This window comes from Cyprinus carpio, chromosome A25, assembly GCF_018340385.1.
Source record: "Cyprinus carpio isolate SPL01 chromosome A25, ASM1834038v1, whole genome shotgun sequence".
Taxonomy (NCBI): domain Eukaryota; kingdom Metazoa; phylum Chordata; class Actinopteri; order Cypriniformes; family Cyprinidae; genus Cyprinus; species Cyprinus carpio.
In genome coordinates, this window is record NC_056596.1 from 10,859,840 (window position 1) to 10,880,807 (window position 20,968).

At 34.6% G+C, this 20,968-nt stretch overlaps 1 protein-coding gene across 1 annotated transcript in view; it reads right to left on the minus strand.

Annotated features, from left to right (window-relative positions):
* Window positions 1-1,350: 1,350 nt before the first annotated feature.
* Window positions 1,351-20,968, minus strand: part of LOC109088363 (dedicator of cytokinesis protein 4-like) — a 60,220-nt gene continuing 40,602 nt past the window's right edge. Inside the window, 32 exon segments of the mRNA XM_042715457.1 lie at window positions 1,351-2,076; window positions 2,157-2,218; window positions 2,321-2,396; window positions 3,331-3,440; window positions 3,603-3,684; window positions 4,635-4,755; window positions 4,983-5,110; window positions 5,606-5,725; window positions 5,907-5,990; window positions 7,542-7,718; window positions 7,921-8,007; window positions 8,149-8,315; window positions 9,525-9,666; window positions 10,204-10,308; window positions 10,763-10,849; window positions 11,195-11,343; window positions 11,731-11,824; window positions 12,040-12,100; window positions 12,187-12,282; window positions 12,411-12,437; window positions 13,143-13,228; window positions 13,662-13,810; window positions 13,899-13,957; window positions 14,226-14,326; window positions 16,087-16,162; window positions 16,260-16,354; window positions 16,458-16,556; window positions 16,646-16,780; window positions 17,524-17,648; window positions 18,516-18,708; window positions 19,556-19,726; window positions 20,666-20,747. Coding sequence (XP_042571391.1) covers window positions 1,672-2,076; window positions 2,157-2,218; window positions 2,321-2,396; window positions 3,331-3,440; window positions 3,603-3,684; window positions 4,635-4,755; window positions 4,983-5,110; window positions 5,606-5,725; window positions 5,907-5,990; window positions 7,542-7,718; window positions 7,921-8,007; window positions 8,149-8,315; window positions 9,525-9,666; window positions 10,204-10,308; window positions 10,763-10,849; window positions 11,195-11,343; window positions 11,731-11,824; window positions 12,040-12,100; window positions 12,187-12,282; window positions 12,411-12,437; window positions 13,143-13,228; window positions 13,662-13,810; window positions 13,899-13,957; window positions 14,226-14,326; window positions 16,087-16,162; window positions 16,260-16,354; window positions 16,458-16,556; window positions 16,646-16,780; window positions 17,524-17,648; window positions 18,516-18,708; window positions 19,556-19,726; window positions 20,666-20,747 — 3,751 coding nt within the window. The 3' untranslated portion in view covers window positions 1,351-1,671.

Consider the following 20,968-nt stretch of genomic DNA (forward strand, 5'->3'; position numbering starts at 1 on the left):
TATCGCTCTCTGCAAACTACACTGGTTATATTGCTTTGTACTGCTCATGCCCCATGCAGTCTTGATCTACGCCTCTGCACACGGTTTAAGAAGCACATTGTTGAGCACTAGCAGCCACGCTAACTTCAGTTAAGCTTTCCTAACTACTCTCACTGACAAAGAAGTTAATACTGTTTGCATCTTTGGCACAATACTCGGAGACCACACAATTTCATGACATTGGCACATTTAAACGGTCAGGCAGTTTCGGTAGATACAAGGCTACATTAGAAAAAAACCAAACACTAAGAAATATGTAGCACCTTTTAGCCATTCCAGAAAGTACAAAGCGGTTAAAACGGGACGCAGGTCTAGCTGCACGCCTCGGTTTGTGTAAGACCAAAAAAAAAAAAAAAAAACCTGCTGTAGTGTGGAAAGAAAAGCTGTACAACACTGATTTTGTACTTCTATCAAAAATACCTTGCTAGCAATATGTTTCAGAGCACTCTAAATGGGATATGGACCTGCCAGATCTTCAGATTTTGCTGTAAATTACATGCCATTTCAAAGCGTACATAATCTCTTCATGGCTTTTCTGATACATTTCATTTCAAGCCATAACTGCATATCAGAAGGACTGCTCAGTTCATCGGTGAAGAACAATTCTGAGCTGCATTTTAGACCGGGTCTAAAGAGCCCATCCACAAAACAGTCACTAAACCACCAAATATGCAGCTTTAAAATGAAATTAAGATGATCTACTTAATATCGATGAATAAAAAAGGAAAACATTCATCATGGGAGCATTCCGTTTCACTTTCATTTCGATTTTAGAATACAAATTTCTAAATTACAAATCAAAATGTATGGAGGACTGAGAGTGACATATAATAATAAATAAATCTTTTGTCGATAAATATAAAAAGTAATAAATAAATCATGAAATGTGTGTCAATAAATACATAGTCCAAAGTCCAATGAATTTACTCATGTGTTAAATTTATTTAATAAATTAAAAGAATTAAATTGTTTTATAAATTAAATTTGATAAATAAATAGTTATAAAATATTATATAAAATATTATATATATATATATATATATATATATATATATATATATATATATATTATATATATATATACACACACACACATAAAACATGAATGAATAAAATAAATAAATGTATAAAATAATATTTTGCAAAAGACTGATGTCTTAATATTTATCTATTTATTGACATTATTTATGATGTCATGATACTCGTTTAAAATATATGAAATGTGAATTAAAATGAATGAAATGTGTCAATTCATAAATAACTTTTAAATTACATTTTTTTTTATTGGACTATGCTAGATTTATTAACATTTATTTACTTGTTTGATTATTTATATATAGTCTAAATAAAGCATGAAATGTGTCAATAAATAAATTACTTTAAATTTAAATTTTTGCTTTGGACTTCAACATATTTATTGACATTTTTGATTTATTTATTGACCTGTACATTCTAATGAATTGATACTCTTTTTTTTAAAAGATTTGAAAGATTTATTTATATGCCACTCCCTATCCTCCACAAAAATGCACCTCCTTGCATTTGAAAACATTGCCAATTATGATACATAACCTACAGTTATTTTACAAAAGAAAAGCAACTTAGTCCAAGTTTCGGGTTACCGCTCATGCGCTACAGCTGAGAGACCTTCCTGGGTGTGGGCCGGTGACGGGGTTCTGAATTAATGCGCTGCACGCGGTTCAGTTGGGGTTTGCTGCTCAGGCTGGGGTTGTCAGTACTGGGCGGCACTGACAGACTGTGAGGCAGTGGCATCGCTCGCCGGGGATTGTTCCGTTCATAGACGCTGTAGGGCGGAGGAGTCTTGCTGCCCCGGCGAATGGGCACGTCTGCGGGGACGGTGGGGGGTAGAGGAGGATCGGGTGGCGGGAGGTCGATCCCGCACGTTTCAGAGACGCTGCAGCGGCTGAGGGACGAGATCCCGCTGCTGTAGCTGCCAGAGCGGGCAGGAGAGTGAGACGCCAGGCTCCCCATCGGCAAGCCATCCGTCGGAGAGGGTGTGAGGGGCGGGACGATTGACTGCAGAGCAAAACAAAGGACAAACTTCATTAAGAAACACCAACTATTACCAGAAAGTGAATTAAGCCTAAACTAGTCACCTTCTGAGGGGAACGGGTGGTTGGCATGGGAGACAGTGACCTCACATTCTTGCACAGAGATCCTACTCAACACACACACAGAGGAACAAAAGGACATGTCATTGAGCTGTACATAACCGATTCAAGTGTACCGGCTGTTATCTGACAGCAGAAAGCTGCAGTACCTGTCTCAGGTGTGGGGAGATTGGGTTCACAGCGTGGTAATGCTGAATCCACTGGCATCTGGAACGGAATCATTCTCTAGAAAAGATATAAAAGATGGAGGTCTCAGTGAATCTGTACTGTGGATGCTGACTGAACACTGTGAGGGACTTTATTTTATTAATCACTGTTACAGATTCATCAGTGCAAGAATCGTTTTTATTTAATTAATGGCGAATACTTAATATTTATAGTTTAAATCATTATGTATACTATTTACATATAGTAGATTCTACATAAATAATATATGACAATGAACATTTATATTATTTTTTACATTATATAATGCATGTAGTAATTATTAATATTTTCAGTATTTATTCCTGCTCCTGTAATGTGAGCAGGAAAAACAATACATTTAATGCATTATTATTTAGATAATACTTTAGATTATATTTAATAATACTTATAAAAAACAATATATACCACCATATACCAAATGTTTGGGGTCAGCACAATTTTTTTTAAATAAAGAAATTACTACTATAATTATATTAATATGGTGAAAATTTAGCTTTGCATCACAGGAATAAATTACATTTTAGAATATTTTCAAAATTTTAAATCGTAATAATATTTCATGATATTACAGTTTTTCTGTATTTTTGATCAAATAAAAGCAGCCTTGGTGAGCGTAAGAGTCTTCTTTCTATAACATAAAAAATGTATTTACTTTTGAATGGTGGTGTACACATATAAAGTATTTTTCAAATATATATATATATATATATATAATGTTTCTACAGAATACAAAGTATTAGTTGTTACTAGATGGTTAAGGTGTTCTGGGTGGTTCTTTTTCAAAAGATATTATGGTTTCTAGATGCAGGTCTCTCTGTCAATGTAAGTTTATGAGAATTTGAAATATCATAATTCTTGGTGGATAAAAATGAAGCCCCACCCTACATTATTTCCCACTGAATGTTCAGTTTCACATCTAACTGTCAAACAGTGGTGGTGGAAGCACTCTGACCTGTGTGGGGTCCAGCGGGCTGGAGAAAATGCCGCTGCAGAGTCTGTCCCGTGGAGAGAGGCATGCATTCTCTCTGGAGTGTTTGTGCTTGTCAGACGGCAGTGGAGAAGCTAATGAAGAGGAATAAAGGCACATAGCGAGAGTTGAAAAGATACGAAATAACAGAAGAAACAAAGCAATGCTGCAAAATGATGCCAATTACATCACAGGACGTTATAAGTACTGCTTGCTTTAAAGTGCCAGATTGCGTATAGTTTATTGAATTCACTCACCTCTATTGCTGGAGGGCGCAGAGCTGTTCACATTGTGTGAGCCAGAGTGATTTGAGCTGAGACTTGAGGTAGACGGACTGGGCTAGAAAAAGACAACAGATATGTATTGTGATTTTTTATTTATTTATTTATTTTTGTTCTTTTATAAAGTAAATAAGCTAAGATTTAAAAAATGGCCATATAAATATAAATTATCATAATATAAATAACAAATGTTAACAAATAGCATATTATGCTATAATATATAATTTTATAATAATTCATATATATATATAATTTATTAAAATAATTATAAAATCATTTAAAATTGCTGGGTAACAGTGATTTTTTTTTGTCTGCTAATTTATTCCGAAATATATTCAAAATGAAATACTTAAATACATGTAATGGTGTGATTCCTCAAAAACATAATGATATTTATGCATTCATTAATAATTCATTATTTTTGTAAAAAGAAAAACATTTATATATTTATATATATTAATTTATGTGTGTTTTTTTTTTTTTTTTTTTTTTTTTTTTTTTTTTTATGTATATATATATATATATATATATATAAAAACACACATTTAAAAACTTTTTGGAAAAAAATTATTATAATGGATACACTTACTCTTTCGAGGAAAAAAAACAAATTACCATATAAACTGTAAATAAATTAGCATTAAAAATAACCTAACATGTTATTTATAATCATATAAAATATATAAATAAAATTATATTTAATATCATTCATTCATTATAATTGTTTGTAAATAATATATATATATATATATATATATATATATATATATATATATATATATATATATATATATATATATATATATTTAAAGCTGTTGGATGTCACCAATGATATTATTTGCATTTTTTTGCAACATGACAGTGTCAGCTGACAGCACTGAACAGACAAATTCGTCATAATTAATTAATTAATTAAAATGAATGGTTGTATGAATCTGAAGGTTAGTAGCATTACCTTTTAGTAACTTTTTAGTTCCCTAATACTGAGAGTATCTTTGAATTTCTCACTTGCATGTTGAAGACCTCATCTGAGCTCTCTGATTGGCCGGTGATGTTGCTCACTTCGTTTGAGGCCTGTGATGACAGTGAGGATGAGGAATATCTGTTGACAGCCGGATAGCTGAGAGGACTGAAAGAAAAACAGAGGATAAATTTAGCAAACGTGTGGGTGCATTCAAGCTGCCAATCTGTCAAACCTGATCCAAAACATAAGCATTCTTAAACAGCATTTACTTGGCCGAGATTCAACTTCTCAAACTACAAAACCCTTTTATCTCTGACCTTAAAGCATTTCAGCTTATGTTTCAAAAATGCACACAAGAAACGTTTTTAACATGGCGTTAGGATGACACAAACCTGCGTCTCGCCACGATTCGGCCTCCCTCTGGACTGATGGCATTAGGTACGGGGGTCCTGCATGTGCGCGGGCTGCCATTCGCAAAATGCAGAGGACTAACTCGCACATAAGCGGGAAACTCTTGTGGCTAAACAAAAACATACCAACTGTTATAAGAAGCGATTCATCAAATCATTTGTTAAAATGAACACAGTTTTTTAAAGCTCATATGTAATTTCAATGCCTTTAGTGACACTAAACAAATATAGGTTTCTCAAACATTCATCTACTATTGGTCAGAAAAACTTGATAGCCCCGCCCCAAACTCTCGCCACTGATTGAGCCAGTGTTGCTATGTCCGAATGGGCGGGATTTCTGATTGGCTGTCAATGTTATCATCATCAGCTGGAAAAATTGTTCTGAAAGTGATTCCAACGTTATTCCTCTGTGCCATTATCATTATAGTTGTGTGGTGTGTGGACTGATTTAAACTTTATAGTTATTGTTATCTTCCATGGTGTGACCGGCATTTATAGTTACATATCAAGTTGGGATATGCATTTTAACATCAAAAAATGTACACAATTCCACTTAAAGAGCTGTGAATATGTATCTATACAGGTATGTGTAAAAGTACACATACTTGAATCCCCAGACTGGAGCGCATTACATGAAACTGGTCAACAAGCTTTTTATGTAACGGCCTCATATCCTGTGGGACGAACTTCTCGTGAACAGCCAAACCAAATTCCAGAATATGGGCCTGCAAGAAGTCAGAGAAAAAAACTGTTAACACATAAATATCATTATATTTTAGAGACTCTTCATTAGATATACTAAAGTCATTGTATGAATAGAATTTTTAATATATTTTTTTCATAAACGAACAGACAAAAAAAATTTGAGTGTCACATCACTGACCCAAATAATAAATGTTTATGTACCTGTTCAAACATCAGTTCCCTAAGACGAGTAATTTTCTCTCCATCCTCTGGATGATTTGCAATGTAGTCTTTCGCAAAGAATGCCTACATAATGAGACATACTGTATCAATCATTTGTATTCAGGATCATTTCTAAGTAAGAGTTAATAAATAAACTCACACTGTGTGAAATTCAGTGCATGTCTCACAGCCATTTTAACGCTGTAAACTAATCTGCACTCCTGCTCATTTCATAGAAACTATGATGCAACATTACAATAACACTGGGGCAATGTTTCCACGACTCGTTTAATCTATCATGCTAATTGTCATATGTAAGTGACATTTTGATCCAGCTTTCATAGCACGGTGAGTAGACCTGGAGCCCTGTGCTTTATGGTAAACTCATCTTCTGTGAAGTGAGGTGCATGCTGGGATTCAGGAGGACCCCTGCAGTTAGCTCTTCCCTTTTAATAGAGTTAGCTGAAGCTCACGCTCACAAAAGGCCAGTGCTCAACATGTTGTTGCTTGGCAACTGTCAGAGATACACACAGCACACGGTCCTATGAAGTGTGAGGAAGTGGGCTAGTCATTAAACATCCAGCGAATGCTCTTTTGAGGGTTTCGCAGGAAGCAAAAGCTAGAGATAGATACCTTTCTTTTTTCTTGATTAGTTAGTGAGTTCAGTCAGGAAAGTAAATTTATTTACAGTTTATTTATGTTGTCAAGGCTATGAGACATCAACAGAGTCAAAACATTTTTGAATAAGATTGGAGATTTTGACTGCCTAATTTCATTAAAAAAAATTAATAAAATGACATAAAAACTACGGTTAGGGGTTAGGGTTAGGGGTTAGGGTGTCAATGTAAATACAATTTTCTTAAATGTTTAACTTTTTGTGTAATAATAATTAAACAAAACATTAATTTGCATTTGTATTCAATTAATATTGGGGAGTAAATAACAGCAGCATCTCTACTAATTTTAAATAGTAGCGCCTAAAATATGAACTAAAATCATAATTATAATTTTTTTTTTTAATCACAGATTCCCTACATTTTACACAAGTTACAGTCATAATACTGTATAATAATTTTACAAAATAATTCAATATAATATGTAGCTCATCTGTTTTTTCTACTATAAATGATCAGATAAATACTGCTCTTTATGCAATAAAAAAATTAAATAGCTTAAGTTTAGCTATTTTTTATTAGCAGCTCAAGACCAAGATCATGAGACAAGAATAAAGTCAAGGCATCTGGATCACAACAGTTCAAAGATTATATTTTTTCAAAATTTATTTTGTCAACATAAAAACTATTTTCTTATTTTAGTGGAAATAAAAATCAGATTCCCTACATTTTACATTAGTGATATTTCCAATTATTAATACACAATAATTTCACAAAATAATACTTACAATATTTTTTAAATAATATAATTATTTAGTTAATAGTTCACTAGTACTGTATGCTGAACTTCTGTATGTTGGCGCTACAAACATCTTGAATATACAAGCCTTGAGTTACTCGTTTTTTTGCAGTACTCTACATTTTTGATCAAAGCTTTAAGGCAGTGAAATAACAAGCACCACAAAGTCCACCTCTAATCTACCAGAAGCAGATTAACCCTGCTCTCCATCCAGTCCCGTACCTCCTGGTATCGAGCCAGTCCTCCATTGACAGCGGCGTCGATGACTCCGTTCAGGCACATGGTGAGAGGGTTGATGTTCAGCATCTGCCTCATCTGACACTGAGCGATCAGCGTCCTCAACTGCAGCGTCTTATTTTCAATCACCTCACTGGCATTCTCCAAGGGACTCATCTCCACCTGTATTGAAAGCACGCTGAGGTTATGATGTCTCTGATTATATGATTGTTTTGATGGTGGACTGCAGTTACTTTAATTTAAAGACAGTGGTGAAGTGCTTGGAAAAACCTCATCTTGTACGTGATAGGCAGTTTTCATGATTTATCAAAGGCTGCAGTCTACTTGTCAAAATGAGAAAAAAATGATTTCATTTATGACTCACCAGTTCCCTTTTCTCAACTTCAAACCAGCGAGAGATGCCAGGTAGACTCTGAGCGAGGGTCAGTGTTGTCCGCTCCACCCACAGGCTCTACAACACAGCACAAACAACATGAACATCACAAATTGAATTAAAAAAATTTAATCTTTTCATCATCTTGGTGCCCAAGACATTTTTAGCAACATTAAAAAAAATGAAAAGACCCACACAGAGAGAGTCACTCTACAACACCTTAAACTCATTCTCTTTGTCTTTGGTGCCCTTGTGAAAAGGCCTGTCGTAGCGAAACCTCCAAATATGGTTGACTTTGTAGAAGCTCTTGATGTTGTTGGGGACTCCGTCTCTCTGCAGGACGTCCTGGTTTTCAGGGACAGGACAAACGGCATAGATCTGCAGATCTGAATCATGAACAGTTAAGGGACGTACAAAGCGCATTTAGTCAGTTTACACAAATAAACACACAGATAATCTCGTTCTCTCATTTGTCTCAAATAAATCTCATAGTTATCTCATTTTTTTTTCTTTTTTTATTTGATTCAGAAGAAACATCTGAGACAAAGGTGATACTTATAAATTAAAGGGATACTCCATCCCAAAATGAAAATTTTGTCATTTATCACTTACCCCCATGTCGTTCCAAACCCGTAAAAACTAAAAAAGCTAAAAAAAGAACTACTTTATTCAACAATTCCTTTGTCAGCAGTCTCCTCTGTCTCTCTATATCACTGTATGCTGCGTATGCTCTTCTGTGTCATCCGCGCCACAAGGATGCACTGTTTTCTTTCAAATCAAAGCTAAATACACATAGAAACAGCGTGTCATTGTGGCGTGGATGATACAGAAGAGCATACGCAGCATACAGTGATATAGAGAGACACAGAGGAGACCGTTGACAAAGGAATTGTTGAAAAAAGTCTGTATTTTTATTTTCTTCGTTTACAAAAAGTGTTCCCGTTGCTTCATATAACCCAGATTGCACGTCTAATGGCAGATGGAGTATTTTGATGACGATTTTCATACCTTTTATGGACCTTGATACTGCTATTTACTTGGCAGTCTATGGGACAGTCACAGGCCTCCTGGTTTTCATCCAAAATATCTTAAATTGTGTTCCGAAGCTGAACGGAGATTTTACGGGTTTGGAAGGACATGGGGGTAAGTGATTAATGACAAAACTTTCATTTTGGGGTGGAGTATCCCTTTAAGCATAACTGACACTTAAGTCTCCTAACTGTAAAAGAGCAATAAAACATTTGTCTGATAGAAGTCCAAGCTACTCATGAACTTATGCCACAGATACACTTAACTATCAGCCCATTAGCAGCTGGTTGAAGAGAAGAGATCACAGAGCAGATACCCATCTGGCTGTCGACCAGCAGTTTGCACATCTAACAGCTGCCCTATTAGCACTTCTCCATTCTTTAATTGCCCTTCTCCACACACCAGCCCTCATCTACGAACCCTTGAGGAGCAATTAGACAGTCTCAAAAAATGAAAAAAACTATTTAGATGTGACTTTTTGATGTGTGACTTTCATAATGAACAAAAGAAAAATGAAAATGTAAAAAAGTAAAAATAAAATCAACAAAAAATGTGTTTAAGGATACACTGCGCGTCTGCTTGGTGGATGGTCTGGTCGGGCAGGTTGGCGTGCTGCATTGCGATGGCGTGAGGAAACTCGCTGAGCATCCGCTGCTGAAAGGCCTCCAGACGCTCGTAATCATTCCCTCGACACACAAACTCTTTATTCTGTCCGGCAGCAACACACACAGACAGAAGTAATGAGGACAGTGGAAGACACTGGACACAATAATGACTGTTTGAGGGACTAAATGAAAATAGAGTAAATCTTTCATAATTCCTAATTCTTTCTCCTCTTCCCCTCCATTTCCATTACAATCATCTATCCATTGCATTCTGGTGTGAAAATGAAGAATAGCAATTGGATAAAATGTGAATAGCTCAATAAAAAGGAAATGATGCAGAAATATTTCAAATTATAGATGGGTTACGGTTAGATCTGGAAGGAAAGTGCCCCCTAGAGGACAAGATGTTGAATTACAGGATAACATTTGAACTGAATAAGTTACAAGCCACAGTTCACCCAAATTTTAAAACTCTAAATACAAAAACAATGGATGAATAAGACAGAGATACTTGTAAAATATTTCCATAATGTAATCAGCTTTTATTACATTTATTATAATATATTAATAATGTTTTATTATATATAATATGTATACAAACATATATAAATATAATACAAATATGCCTGAAGAATTGTACCCTTAAAAAGAAGGGGAACTTCTTTCCGTAGAAGCCAACTCTGAAGAACTCCGGCTCGAGCCGCTGCTGGTTCATTATTTTGTCGTAGAAAGAGGCTTCCATCATCTATCAAACATGCAAATAAAACAGACCATTGAGCACACTGTAACACAAACAGCTGTTAATATGACAAATTACTGACACGATCTGTGAAGCAATCGGCTGTGTAAAAGAATAAACAAAAAACAATAGGGGAGATTCAGTTTAACAGTTAAAGCCAAACGCCTCATTAGGATAACAATTGGCTATAAGTGTAATGAACATAATAACAACTCAATTCATTTCAAATAAGAGCTATATTTATAGCCACTGGGTGTTTAAACTGCAAACCACGGTGCGCAAAAATAATCTTAAGTAAATAAATACTGTAAAACAATCTAAATATATATTAATTTATTAAATACATACACACATATATATATATATATATATATATATATATATATATATATATATATATATATACACACGTTTATTAAATGCTTATTTAATAAATGGACCATAAAGAGAAAATACTTACCCTCATTTTGCTGAGGTTCCTGTAGTCATAATACGCTTCATACTGATTGGCCAGCTCTCGACACAGTATGATGCAGTTTTCCCAGCACTAGGATGAACAGTTCAGTTTTTAAAGACTAAAATAACAGTAATATTATTTCATACATAAAAGCCTATTTTTAACTACAAACAAGTACCCCTTCTCTAATCAAAACAAGTTGAGTAATTGCAGCAATAGGTTTCAGCCAAAAGATGGCAGTATGTAGGAAGAAAAGAGCATCTGGTATGTTGTCCATGTTCACACTGTGTCACCGATGGTCAGAGTAATTGGAAATCAGACACTTGTGAATGAACAACGAAGGATTTCCAGTCACATTCCCACTGCAAATCTCTGTCAGTCTGATTGGCTTTTAAAATGAGATAAAATGCATCCTAAAATGCGAGATGGACTCACTTTCCCTCTGTCGAAATTGTGTACAATGGTGAGATGGAGGCATTCCTTCCTCTGCCATTCACTCTGCATGGGGTACGTGAGGAACTCTCTGAGAGGCCTTTCGGTCCACTCCAAAAGCTCATCGTACAGCAGGAGGGTGTACGACGCCTCTGCAACACAGTCATAAAAATAAAAAAAAGTTTACTTAGAACATAATTATTATAATACAAAATAATAATATAATTCTAAAATATTTATTGCTATTGTAAAATGCTATTATTTAAAAAATAATAAATGATGTTATATTTAAATATTTAAATTATATTAAAATTAATATATAAAAATAATGATTAAAATGAACATTAAAAACAATTAACATATATAACATTTGACATTATTTAAAAATATATATTTATTATACAAAAAAAATAATTGGTGCAGAAATTACTTGCCAAATATTTTAATCAGAGGTAGGCTACAGTACAAAATTAACAATCAAGTATACTATCAAATAAAAAATGATACAGATCAACACAAATATGTTGCGGTCTTATTACCAGTGTAATTTTGTGCCTTCAGGTGCAGCTCATAGAGCTTGTGAATATAACGGATGTACATCTCTTCTTTATTCAACTCAGTTTTGTAGAAGTTCTGAAATGTGAAAATGACAATGTGAGCAAATGATGTTTTTTTTCTTTCTGTAGTTTGTCTTAATAAACAAAATAAACAAATAACAATAATAATAATAAAAGGTTAAATGAGTCATATTTTTCAGTCTTAAAATACGTTCCCTGATCTCAGGTTAAGAACATGAAATAAATTACACAATTCACTTTTAAACAATGTCAGTGATATCCAAAACTAACCAGAAGGTTGACTGTACATCCCATTGTTTTCCCATCAACCTCTCCGATCTTCATGCAGTCCCTGTGAAGAAATGGTGAAGAACATGAGTGTGTCTGTACTGTATACTGTATGCAGTCCGTGTATGGATGTGAGTGTGTGTGCGTTACCTGTAATCTAGCAATCGTTCCATTAGCCGTGTGACGGTAGCGATGTGGGAAACGCCACTTTCTCTCCAGGTCTCTCTCTCAATCTTCTTCAGGAGACTAAATCACAGGCATATTCTGATTTATTATAGGAACTAATTAAAACAACAATAAAAACTTTTTATTGATCACCCTTTTATTTCATTACACCCAACTTTACAGTACATAGTATTTAATGAGGGTCTTACCTCGGATATGGACCAAACAGTGGAATTCTGATGCAGAAAAATAGAAAAACATTTTAAAATGTTGTATTATTCTTTAAAAACGTAATACTTATTTTAAAGTATTTAATAGTTTGTAAAATTCAATTTTTTATTCATACACTACCACTTAAAAATTTGGGGTCGCAAGTTTAAAAAAAAATGCTTTTGAAAAAAATCATCATTCACATCAAGGCTGCATTTATTTTACGAAAGTAAAAACAGAAAAACTTAAAATAACCAATTCCTATTTTAATATATTTTAAAATGTAATTAATTCACATGAAGCTGTGTTTTCAGTGACACATGATCCTTGAGAAATCATTCTAATATGCTTATTTGCATAAGATTTGCTTAAGAAACATTTCTTATTATTATCAATGTTGAAAACAGTTGTGCTGCTTAATATTTTTGTGGAAAACCATGATAAATTTTTTATATGTTTGATTTGATTTTTATAATTTTTTCAGGATTCTTTGTTTTTTTGGAAAGTTAATATTTTGTGAATTTATTTTTATTTACGGTCACTTTTTATCAATTGAGACCTTGCTGACTACGAGTATTAAGTTCTTTCATAAAAAATACTGGCCTCAAACTTTTGAACATTAGCATAGAGTATTTTATATTTATATTTAATTTATAGTACATACAGTTTGAAGCACACATTTCTCATTGCAGCTACAAAACATGATGGTTTAGGAAAGAATTAGGACTCACATGTTGTTAAAGAGCTCTCTGTATGTCTCATCTCCTTTTCCCTCTGACATCAGGCCATCCAGTTTGTCTATTAGTTTGGCCTCCACCTTTAAAAGAAAATTAAAAAAAAAAAAAATCCTCAAAATGTCACTTTTCATTCATACAGCATGTTTTTAAATCCTCTTATGATGTTGTTCAAGGTTTCCAGCACCATAAATCATGCATGACTATTCCAGGCAATTTTAATAATTATTTTTAAGCGCTTTCTACAAGTCAACTGAAAACCCAGACTTGCATTTAGAAAATAAATTATATATCCATTGTATTTCAACTTTAAATTTGCATGAGTAGCTCAAAACCTTGCTGACAATCTTTTTCAAATTATGATTCCATTCTAAAGCGACATGATCTTTGTAAACGAGCTTGATTTCCTCTCATCCACATCGTTGTACTCTGACGCCCGCACATAATTTACTATGACAAGAACATCACGCTGCTCTCGCATGTTGAAACATGTTTATGTCGCTGCGATTTCAGCACCTGTTTGAAGTTGCCACTGCGTTGCTGTTCGCAGTCCATCATATCGTGGAAAATGGGGATGAGGACGTTCCGCAGGTCCAGCTGTGGTACCAGAGTCACCTCCATGAACGGACCAATCAGGGTAGGAATGAGATTTAACTTATAGTCACCTGGGAGACAACACCATACATTGCTTTTATATGCACCGGTCATGTGACGCCATAAGTGCTCAATGCAGATTTGTGAAAGTGAACGTACCCAAATGCTGCCACATGCTGAAAATCTCACAGCCAATCATCACTCTCATGTCACCGTACCTTTAAAAACATAAAAAATAATCATATCAAATCTGCGGCTATAGAAAGGATATTGTGGTAATATTGCAATGGTTTTCTCATGGTGCAATTTTCAAAATGATCACAGTGTAAAACTACAAATTATCCAATATACAATAAATCGCTTAACCTGCTGCTACTAATAGTGTCTCATTACACAGAATGTGTTATTTTACATTGTGAAATCTTTCAATCTCATTCCTGGTAGGATTCTGATCATATAAAGGAAAAGAACAGCAAGGGGTCTCACTTCTCCAGGACTTTTTTCCTCTTGGAGGGCGGGAACATTTCCAGTTGGAGGCAGGGCTGGTTGATGAATATTATACAGAGATAAAAATAGGACTCCCACACCTACAGATAAAAAGAGAGCTAATTAAGATGCTGACGGCGATTATCTGCCTTGCAGCCACACGTTTCACATGTTCCCAGGATGCTCTAGGAGACACAGAAAAAAGACATTTCTCCTATGCAGTCATTTTTTATTTTTCATACGGCACACTGTAAAGAATAACAATGTGCAGTTGTTAGCCTAAGGAAATATTTCTACTTCATCTGACCCATATTTTTTTCCCCCTCGTGTGACCAACTGTATTCAAGTTGATTCTACAATTTTAAATAACATTACATTATGTTGTGTGTTATGTTATGTTATGTTGTTATGTGTTATATGTTATGTGTTAGATGTGTGTTTGTGTTTGTGTTGTGTTGTGTTGTGTTGTGTTGTGTTGTGTTGTGTGTTGTGTTGTGTTGTGTTGTGTTGTGTTGTGTTGTGTTGTGTTGTGGCATGTTATGTTATGTTATGTTATGTTATGGCATGTTATGTTATGTTATATGTAATGTTCAGATTTGAGATCATGGCTCTTAAGATTTTCTGCATTCACACATACTCAGTTTACTAAAGACTTCTGAATATATTGGCATATTTATTTACGTTATGTTGTTATGTTGTTATTTCATATGTTATATGTTATGTTATGTGTTATATGTTATTTGTTATGTTATGTTATGTTTAGATTTAAGATCATGGCTCTTAAGATTTTCTGCATTCACACATACTCAGTGTACTAAAGACTTCTGAATATATTGGCATTTTTATTTATATGTTATGTTATGTTGTTATGTGTTATGTGTTATGTGTTATATGTTATGTTATGTTATGTTATGTTATGTGTAATGTTTAGATTTGAAATCATGGCTCTTAAGATTTTCTGCATTCACACATACTCAGTGTACTAAAGACTTCTGAATATATTGGCATTTTTATTTATATGTTATGTTATGTTGTTATGTGTTATGTGTTATATGTTATGTTATGTTATGTTATGTGTAATGTTTAGATTTGAAATCATGGCTCTTAAGATTTTCTGCATTCACACATACTCAGTTTACTAAAGACTTCTGAATATATTGGCATTTTTATTTATATGTTATGTTATGTGTTATATGTTATGTTATGTTATGTGTTATATGTTATGTTGTTATGTTATGTTATGTTATGTGTAATGTTTAGATTTGAGATCGTGGCTCTTAAGATTTTCTGCATTCACACATACTCAGTTTACTAAAGACTTCTGAATATTTTAGCATATTTAATGAAATAATAAAAGTGACGGGGAGTTAGTGAATTTCTATGAAATAAATGAAATATTTTTATTTATATAAACATTGAGAATTAAGTTTATGTGCAGATGTTTCACATACTGTACTTCATTATATTTACTGTAATCAAATTTAATTTGTGAACTTTTGATGTTAGCAACAGCCAGGTCATGGGTTTGATTCACACATGTTTTTGAAAGAAGCCAGGGCTGCATTTATTTGATTAAAAACATAAAAAAAATAGTAAAATTGTGAAATACTGTTATAATTGATTAAAAAAAAACTAATATGATGATTTGCTGCTCAAGACACATTTCTTATAATCAATGTTTAAACAATTGTGCTGCTTAATTTTAATGACTTTTCTCAGGAATATTTAATGAATAGAAGAACAGCATTCATTTGAAATAGAAATCTTTCAGAACATTTCACTTTTTATCATTTTAAAGAATAAAAGTATTAATTTCTTTAAAAAAAACAACTTTTGAGCAGTAGTAAATGTAAAATCTTACCTTGAAGTCAAATTTCTCATTAAGGAAATTGTTGCGCAGGGTATCAGAGAGATACAAGATGGTGGTTATGATGACGCTGAACACAAACAAACAGAAACATCAAGCAATAAAACATTTCTATGGCTGAATGAGATTATATATGAACTATTTCTGGTTTTGTTTTCCATACTTACTTATTAGCGACTAGTCTCATGACAGTCCAGTCTTTCGGAAACATATCGGGTCGGATAAGTATTCTGAAGACAGTGAATAACTGCAGGAGGAAACTCTGGAAAACCAGCGTAAGAGATTGTACAGTTAGACAGCAGTCACTATTATCCAAGCAGAATAAGCTGCAATGCACTCTGGTAATGCTAATCAAATGATTTTACCGTTAGTTCATCTTTAGTGGGAAATCTGCTGAGAAGCTGCTGGTATTCTTTATCTTTCAACTGCTGCAGCAATGTGAGCAAACAGGCAACAAATTCACCCTGAAACACACACACTTTTGTTACTCAATTTACTGAAATACTGTCCCTGAAGTAAAAAGTCAAAGGTCATTAGAAACAGTCACACGCACAGTAACATCCTGGTACTGCAGGCGCAGTGAGGTGGCGGCAGGCTGAGGCCGGTTGGTCACTTCCAGTATAGTTCTGAGTAACACTCCAGACAGACTCTCCATGACCAGATTCACCTCCTCAGACACACCACACTCCTGCAGAGGCATAAACAGACTTGACTTTATTTGATTTGATTAAAATGGATAAATACATCTTTTTAGCACCCTTTTTATTTTAATATTTCATATATTATAAATATGTGTTGATGAAATTCAATAACAATTAATCACATATATAAATATTTACTAAGAAAAGTGCCATTATATTACTGTGGTAAAGGAGAAAATATTGAATAAACATCAATTTCAGGTAAAAAATATTTCAATGCACCAAATTCCCTTATCGCATGCACATGCATTTCAGGAAGTTTTTTACTTATTTGGTTACATAATTAATTAACATATTAAATGTATTTTTTTATATATATATATACATAAAATCAGCAAGTAAAATATGTACAGTACCACAACTCACCAGCCATTTTAATGAGGAAAAAAAACAATTGAATAAATTATTTCTACATATTTACAATATTTTGCTTGCAAATTCTCTTATTGCAAAAATGTACATGCATGTCACAATGAAATTAGAATTTTTTTCTCAAACTCATTTTAAGATAATTAATTATACTTTTTAGATAAATGAATAAGCCCTTAATCAAACATATTAAATATAATTTTACATTTTTATTTACAAAAGCAGCAACTAAAATGGGTACCAGATCACAGCAGCAATTCTAATCGGGAGCTACAAGCTAAGCAATAAATAGACCAAATGAAGAAAATGATGCAGAGAATGGAGCAAACAGTATGTAAATGAGTTTTGGTGTAAGACTGACCGTGGCTGGTGTGTTGAGCGTCAGCATGCTGGTGAGGATATTGGCACACAGCACCAGCTCCCTCTGCTCCTGCAGGTGTGTGTGCAGCAGACGCAGCACTACAGGTAACAGCACACACCTTGACTCTGACAACACAAATATAAGAATCAACCGACTTCTAACTCTACAAAGTCTACTTTATCATATTTGATATGCAAATCTCTAAGGCCTTTGAATGATCAACAGCGTTAAAACTTTGCTGGAAAACTGTTGTACATAATCTAAAACATGCCTTCTGTTGTCTGATTGCTAGGTCATACTTTTTGAGCGAGTTAAAGACCTTTTAGATTAATTGTGTCTTTCTGTTGTGAAATCTTTACTGATTTTAATAAAATAAATACAAGAACAACTTAACCGGACTGGAATGGGTTTGCTTGATTATCCATACATCAGTTTTTAGAAAAACCATGTTAAAATGTCAGCATCAAATATGATAGGCTTTTGAGGAATACTTATTAATTCATCTCTCAATCATCACTGTATTGCATTGCATTATAAGTTTTGCCTCCACAATTAAAACTACAGAGCTTTGATCATAAAACTAAACATTTAAATACTATCTTACCAGGACACATTACTGGGAGATACAGACTGACAACTGATATTTATATGCATTTCATTTTAGTCTGTTATAAAAGTGTACGTTTGTATACTTTTTGAAAACATGCTTTTTAGACCTCTGAATAAAACTGTGTTCTTCCTTCAATTTTCTGCTGTTTCATAATATTTGAGATTTTGTTGAGTTTTTTATCAATTATGATACAAAACATTGATTTTGTTTTAGGCAAAAGGTTTAATAAACTGTTTGATTAAAAAAAGACTATTTATATCATATATATTAGGCTTAAACAGTATATACAGTGTAGAGTTTAGAAGGCCTCTAATAAACCTAGACTTGATCTTACAGTGTTTTCAGCAATAATAGTTCATTTTTAACTACTTTAAAACTTTACCTGGGTTGATGTAAAGAGGACTGTCCACGGTCTTGGCCATGCACTGGAGTTTGACGGCCTGTAGAGGGCAGTCCGTGTGCGTGAGGGCAGGCAGGCTGCTCAGCGTGTCACGGGCCAGATTTGCCACCTCTCTCATGCTAAAGATCTTTAGCAGCTCGCAGCACACAGTCGGGAACGATCTCAGGAACACGGCCTGCGAAAACCAATAAACAAGTTATTTAAATACAAAAAAACCTGATTAGTTGGTTTTTAATACATGCTGCTCCAGTATGTGTGTATTTTGTGCATTTGTGTCACTGTAATGCCGCTATCATCTTCCTCCAAGCGCATTTGCACATTGATTTAGTGGGAAAATGTTCCTCTGGCGCAGCAGGGGATGTCAAACAACAGATGTAAGCAAAGGCACTCGCGCACACACAAATATCGCGGTGACACGAATCTGGCGCAGCTCCAGTCGCCTGCATGTGCTTCGGATTATGGCGTGGTGTCCAAAGACGCTTTGTTTTCTTGGCCGTGTTAATTGAAATCTGCTCTCCTGCTGGGCCGCCATAACAAGAACAGACCTGTGTGAGAGGTCAGTGTGAGTGAATGTGCGAATGTGCGCACATGTCCCCACCGAAAGCAATCTCAGAAAGAACGGGAGCGAGTGTCTCTGCCCATCAGACACACATGGCTCAGCTGACTCTGAGCTCGGCGGGCCGTGACAGTGTGTGGCGGGCTTTTAGCGCGCTCAGCGAGCATCTCTGTTTGTGTATATCAAGACTGGCTTAACTCTCCATGGGCTGACTCAGCTTTGAACGCTGATATGCTAGCAGAACAAATCTGGGTGGGGCTGAAAAAGAAGTACTGTATTCAAGTACCATAGTTTTGTTTACAGATATAGGGCTAAATTAGTGCAAATACTCTGAATATCCTGAAAATAGAAGTGTCTGGATGGTGTATCTGGTGATATGTATCTAACTACATACTTTTGAAAGAAATGCATGCTTTGTCATCACTCAGTACAGTGTATCCAGTCTACAGGCCTGTGTGTGTCTCACCTGTGTGTGTGTGATGGGGCTGATGCCCTTACTCTCATGTGACAGGAACAGGTGGATGGATTTGAAGAGTTCGTGAACAGAGCAGCGAAATTCCTCCTCATTCTGGCCTCCAGTGGCCGCCGCGTACAGACGCCGTGACTGTACAATGTACTTAAACAAGTACTCAGACGCCTGCAGGTATATGATTTCAGACAATTGTTATTTAAATAAATATTTAATTGGATTTTTAAAAATTCCAAACGATCCAAAAAATATTAACCCTGTAAACCCTGTTGAGCATCATAGTCAATACATCAGGCTTTTATGGCTCTATTTCTCTCAGTAAGATGATATATAAAATCAAAGCTCTGTTGTTTTTATTGTGGGGGCAAAACATATAATGCAATGCAACACAAAGATAATTAAAAGATTAACAAATAAAAAAGTCTCTCAAAAGCCTGATGGATCATATTTGATATTCACATTTTAAAACATTTTTTCCTGTGAAATCAGCAAAGATTTCACAACAAAAAGACTACAGTAAAAATTATACTTGCTAATCAATCAGAGGACTGGAGGGATTTAAATGTAACAATATACTGAATGTAATGGGATGCAAAGAAAGAAAGAAAGATAGAACCTGGAGACACTTGTGTGAAGTGTCATTTTCCGTTTTTAAACATTTCAATCAGAAAGAGCAAAAAAAAAAAAAAAAACACACACACACAAGATGAATGGCACACATCGTACCCAAAGAGGTTTGAAGGGTTCAAGGTAAGAAAGTGGGAATTGCTTTCAAATAACACCTTTGAAGGGTGTAAACGAGCATGGATGCATTTGGAGAATGCGCCTGGTGTCCCATGGCAGGTCATGAAAGCCGAACGGGCGAATGAAGAAAGAAAAGACCGAATGTTTGTAGCTTAATTGCATGATGAGAAAGTAAAGAACTGCCTGTGGGTGAGAGAGGCTGGAGAGGTAGATCAGATGCGAAGCTCAGAAGATCAGCAGGGGGTGAGGGTTAACCCCAACAAGATAGGCTGACAGACAGAGATAGGGTGCATATGTTTCCTCATAGATTTGCATACATATTGTAACATACCTCCCGAATGAAGAGTATGTTAGTGTTCTCACCTTCAAAACCTGCTGGATCTGTTCCTGGTGTTCGGCATCAATGATACGATCCACATACCACTTCAACACTCGGATCAGATCCCTGCAGACACAAGCCGTGAATATCAGACATCAAGGGCAATGTTTGTTTAATGTTGTGCATTTCTGTTTGTCCTGCATTGAAAATTCATCAAATCACAAATATGATACACATATGCAGCACTCAAGATCTTATGGATCCCCTAAAATTATATTTGCAGGTAAAAGTAAAATGCATGGGAAAATGTTTGCATGTTCATGTTAAACTATTCAGTAACTTTTTTT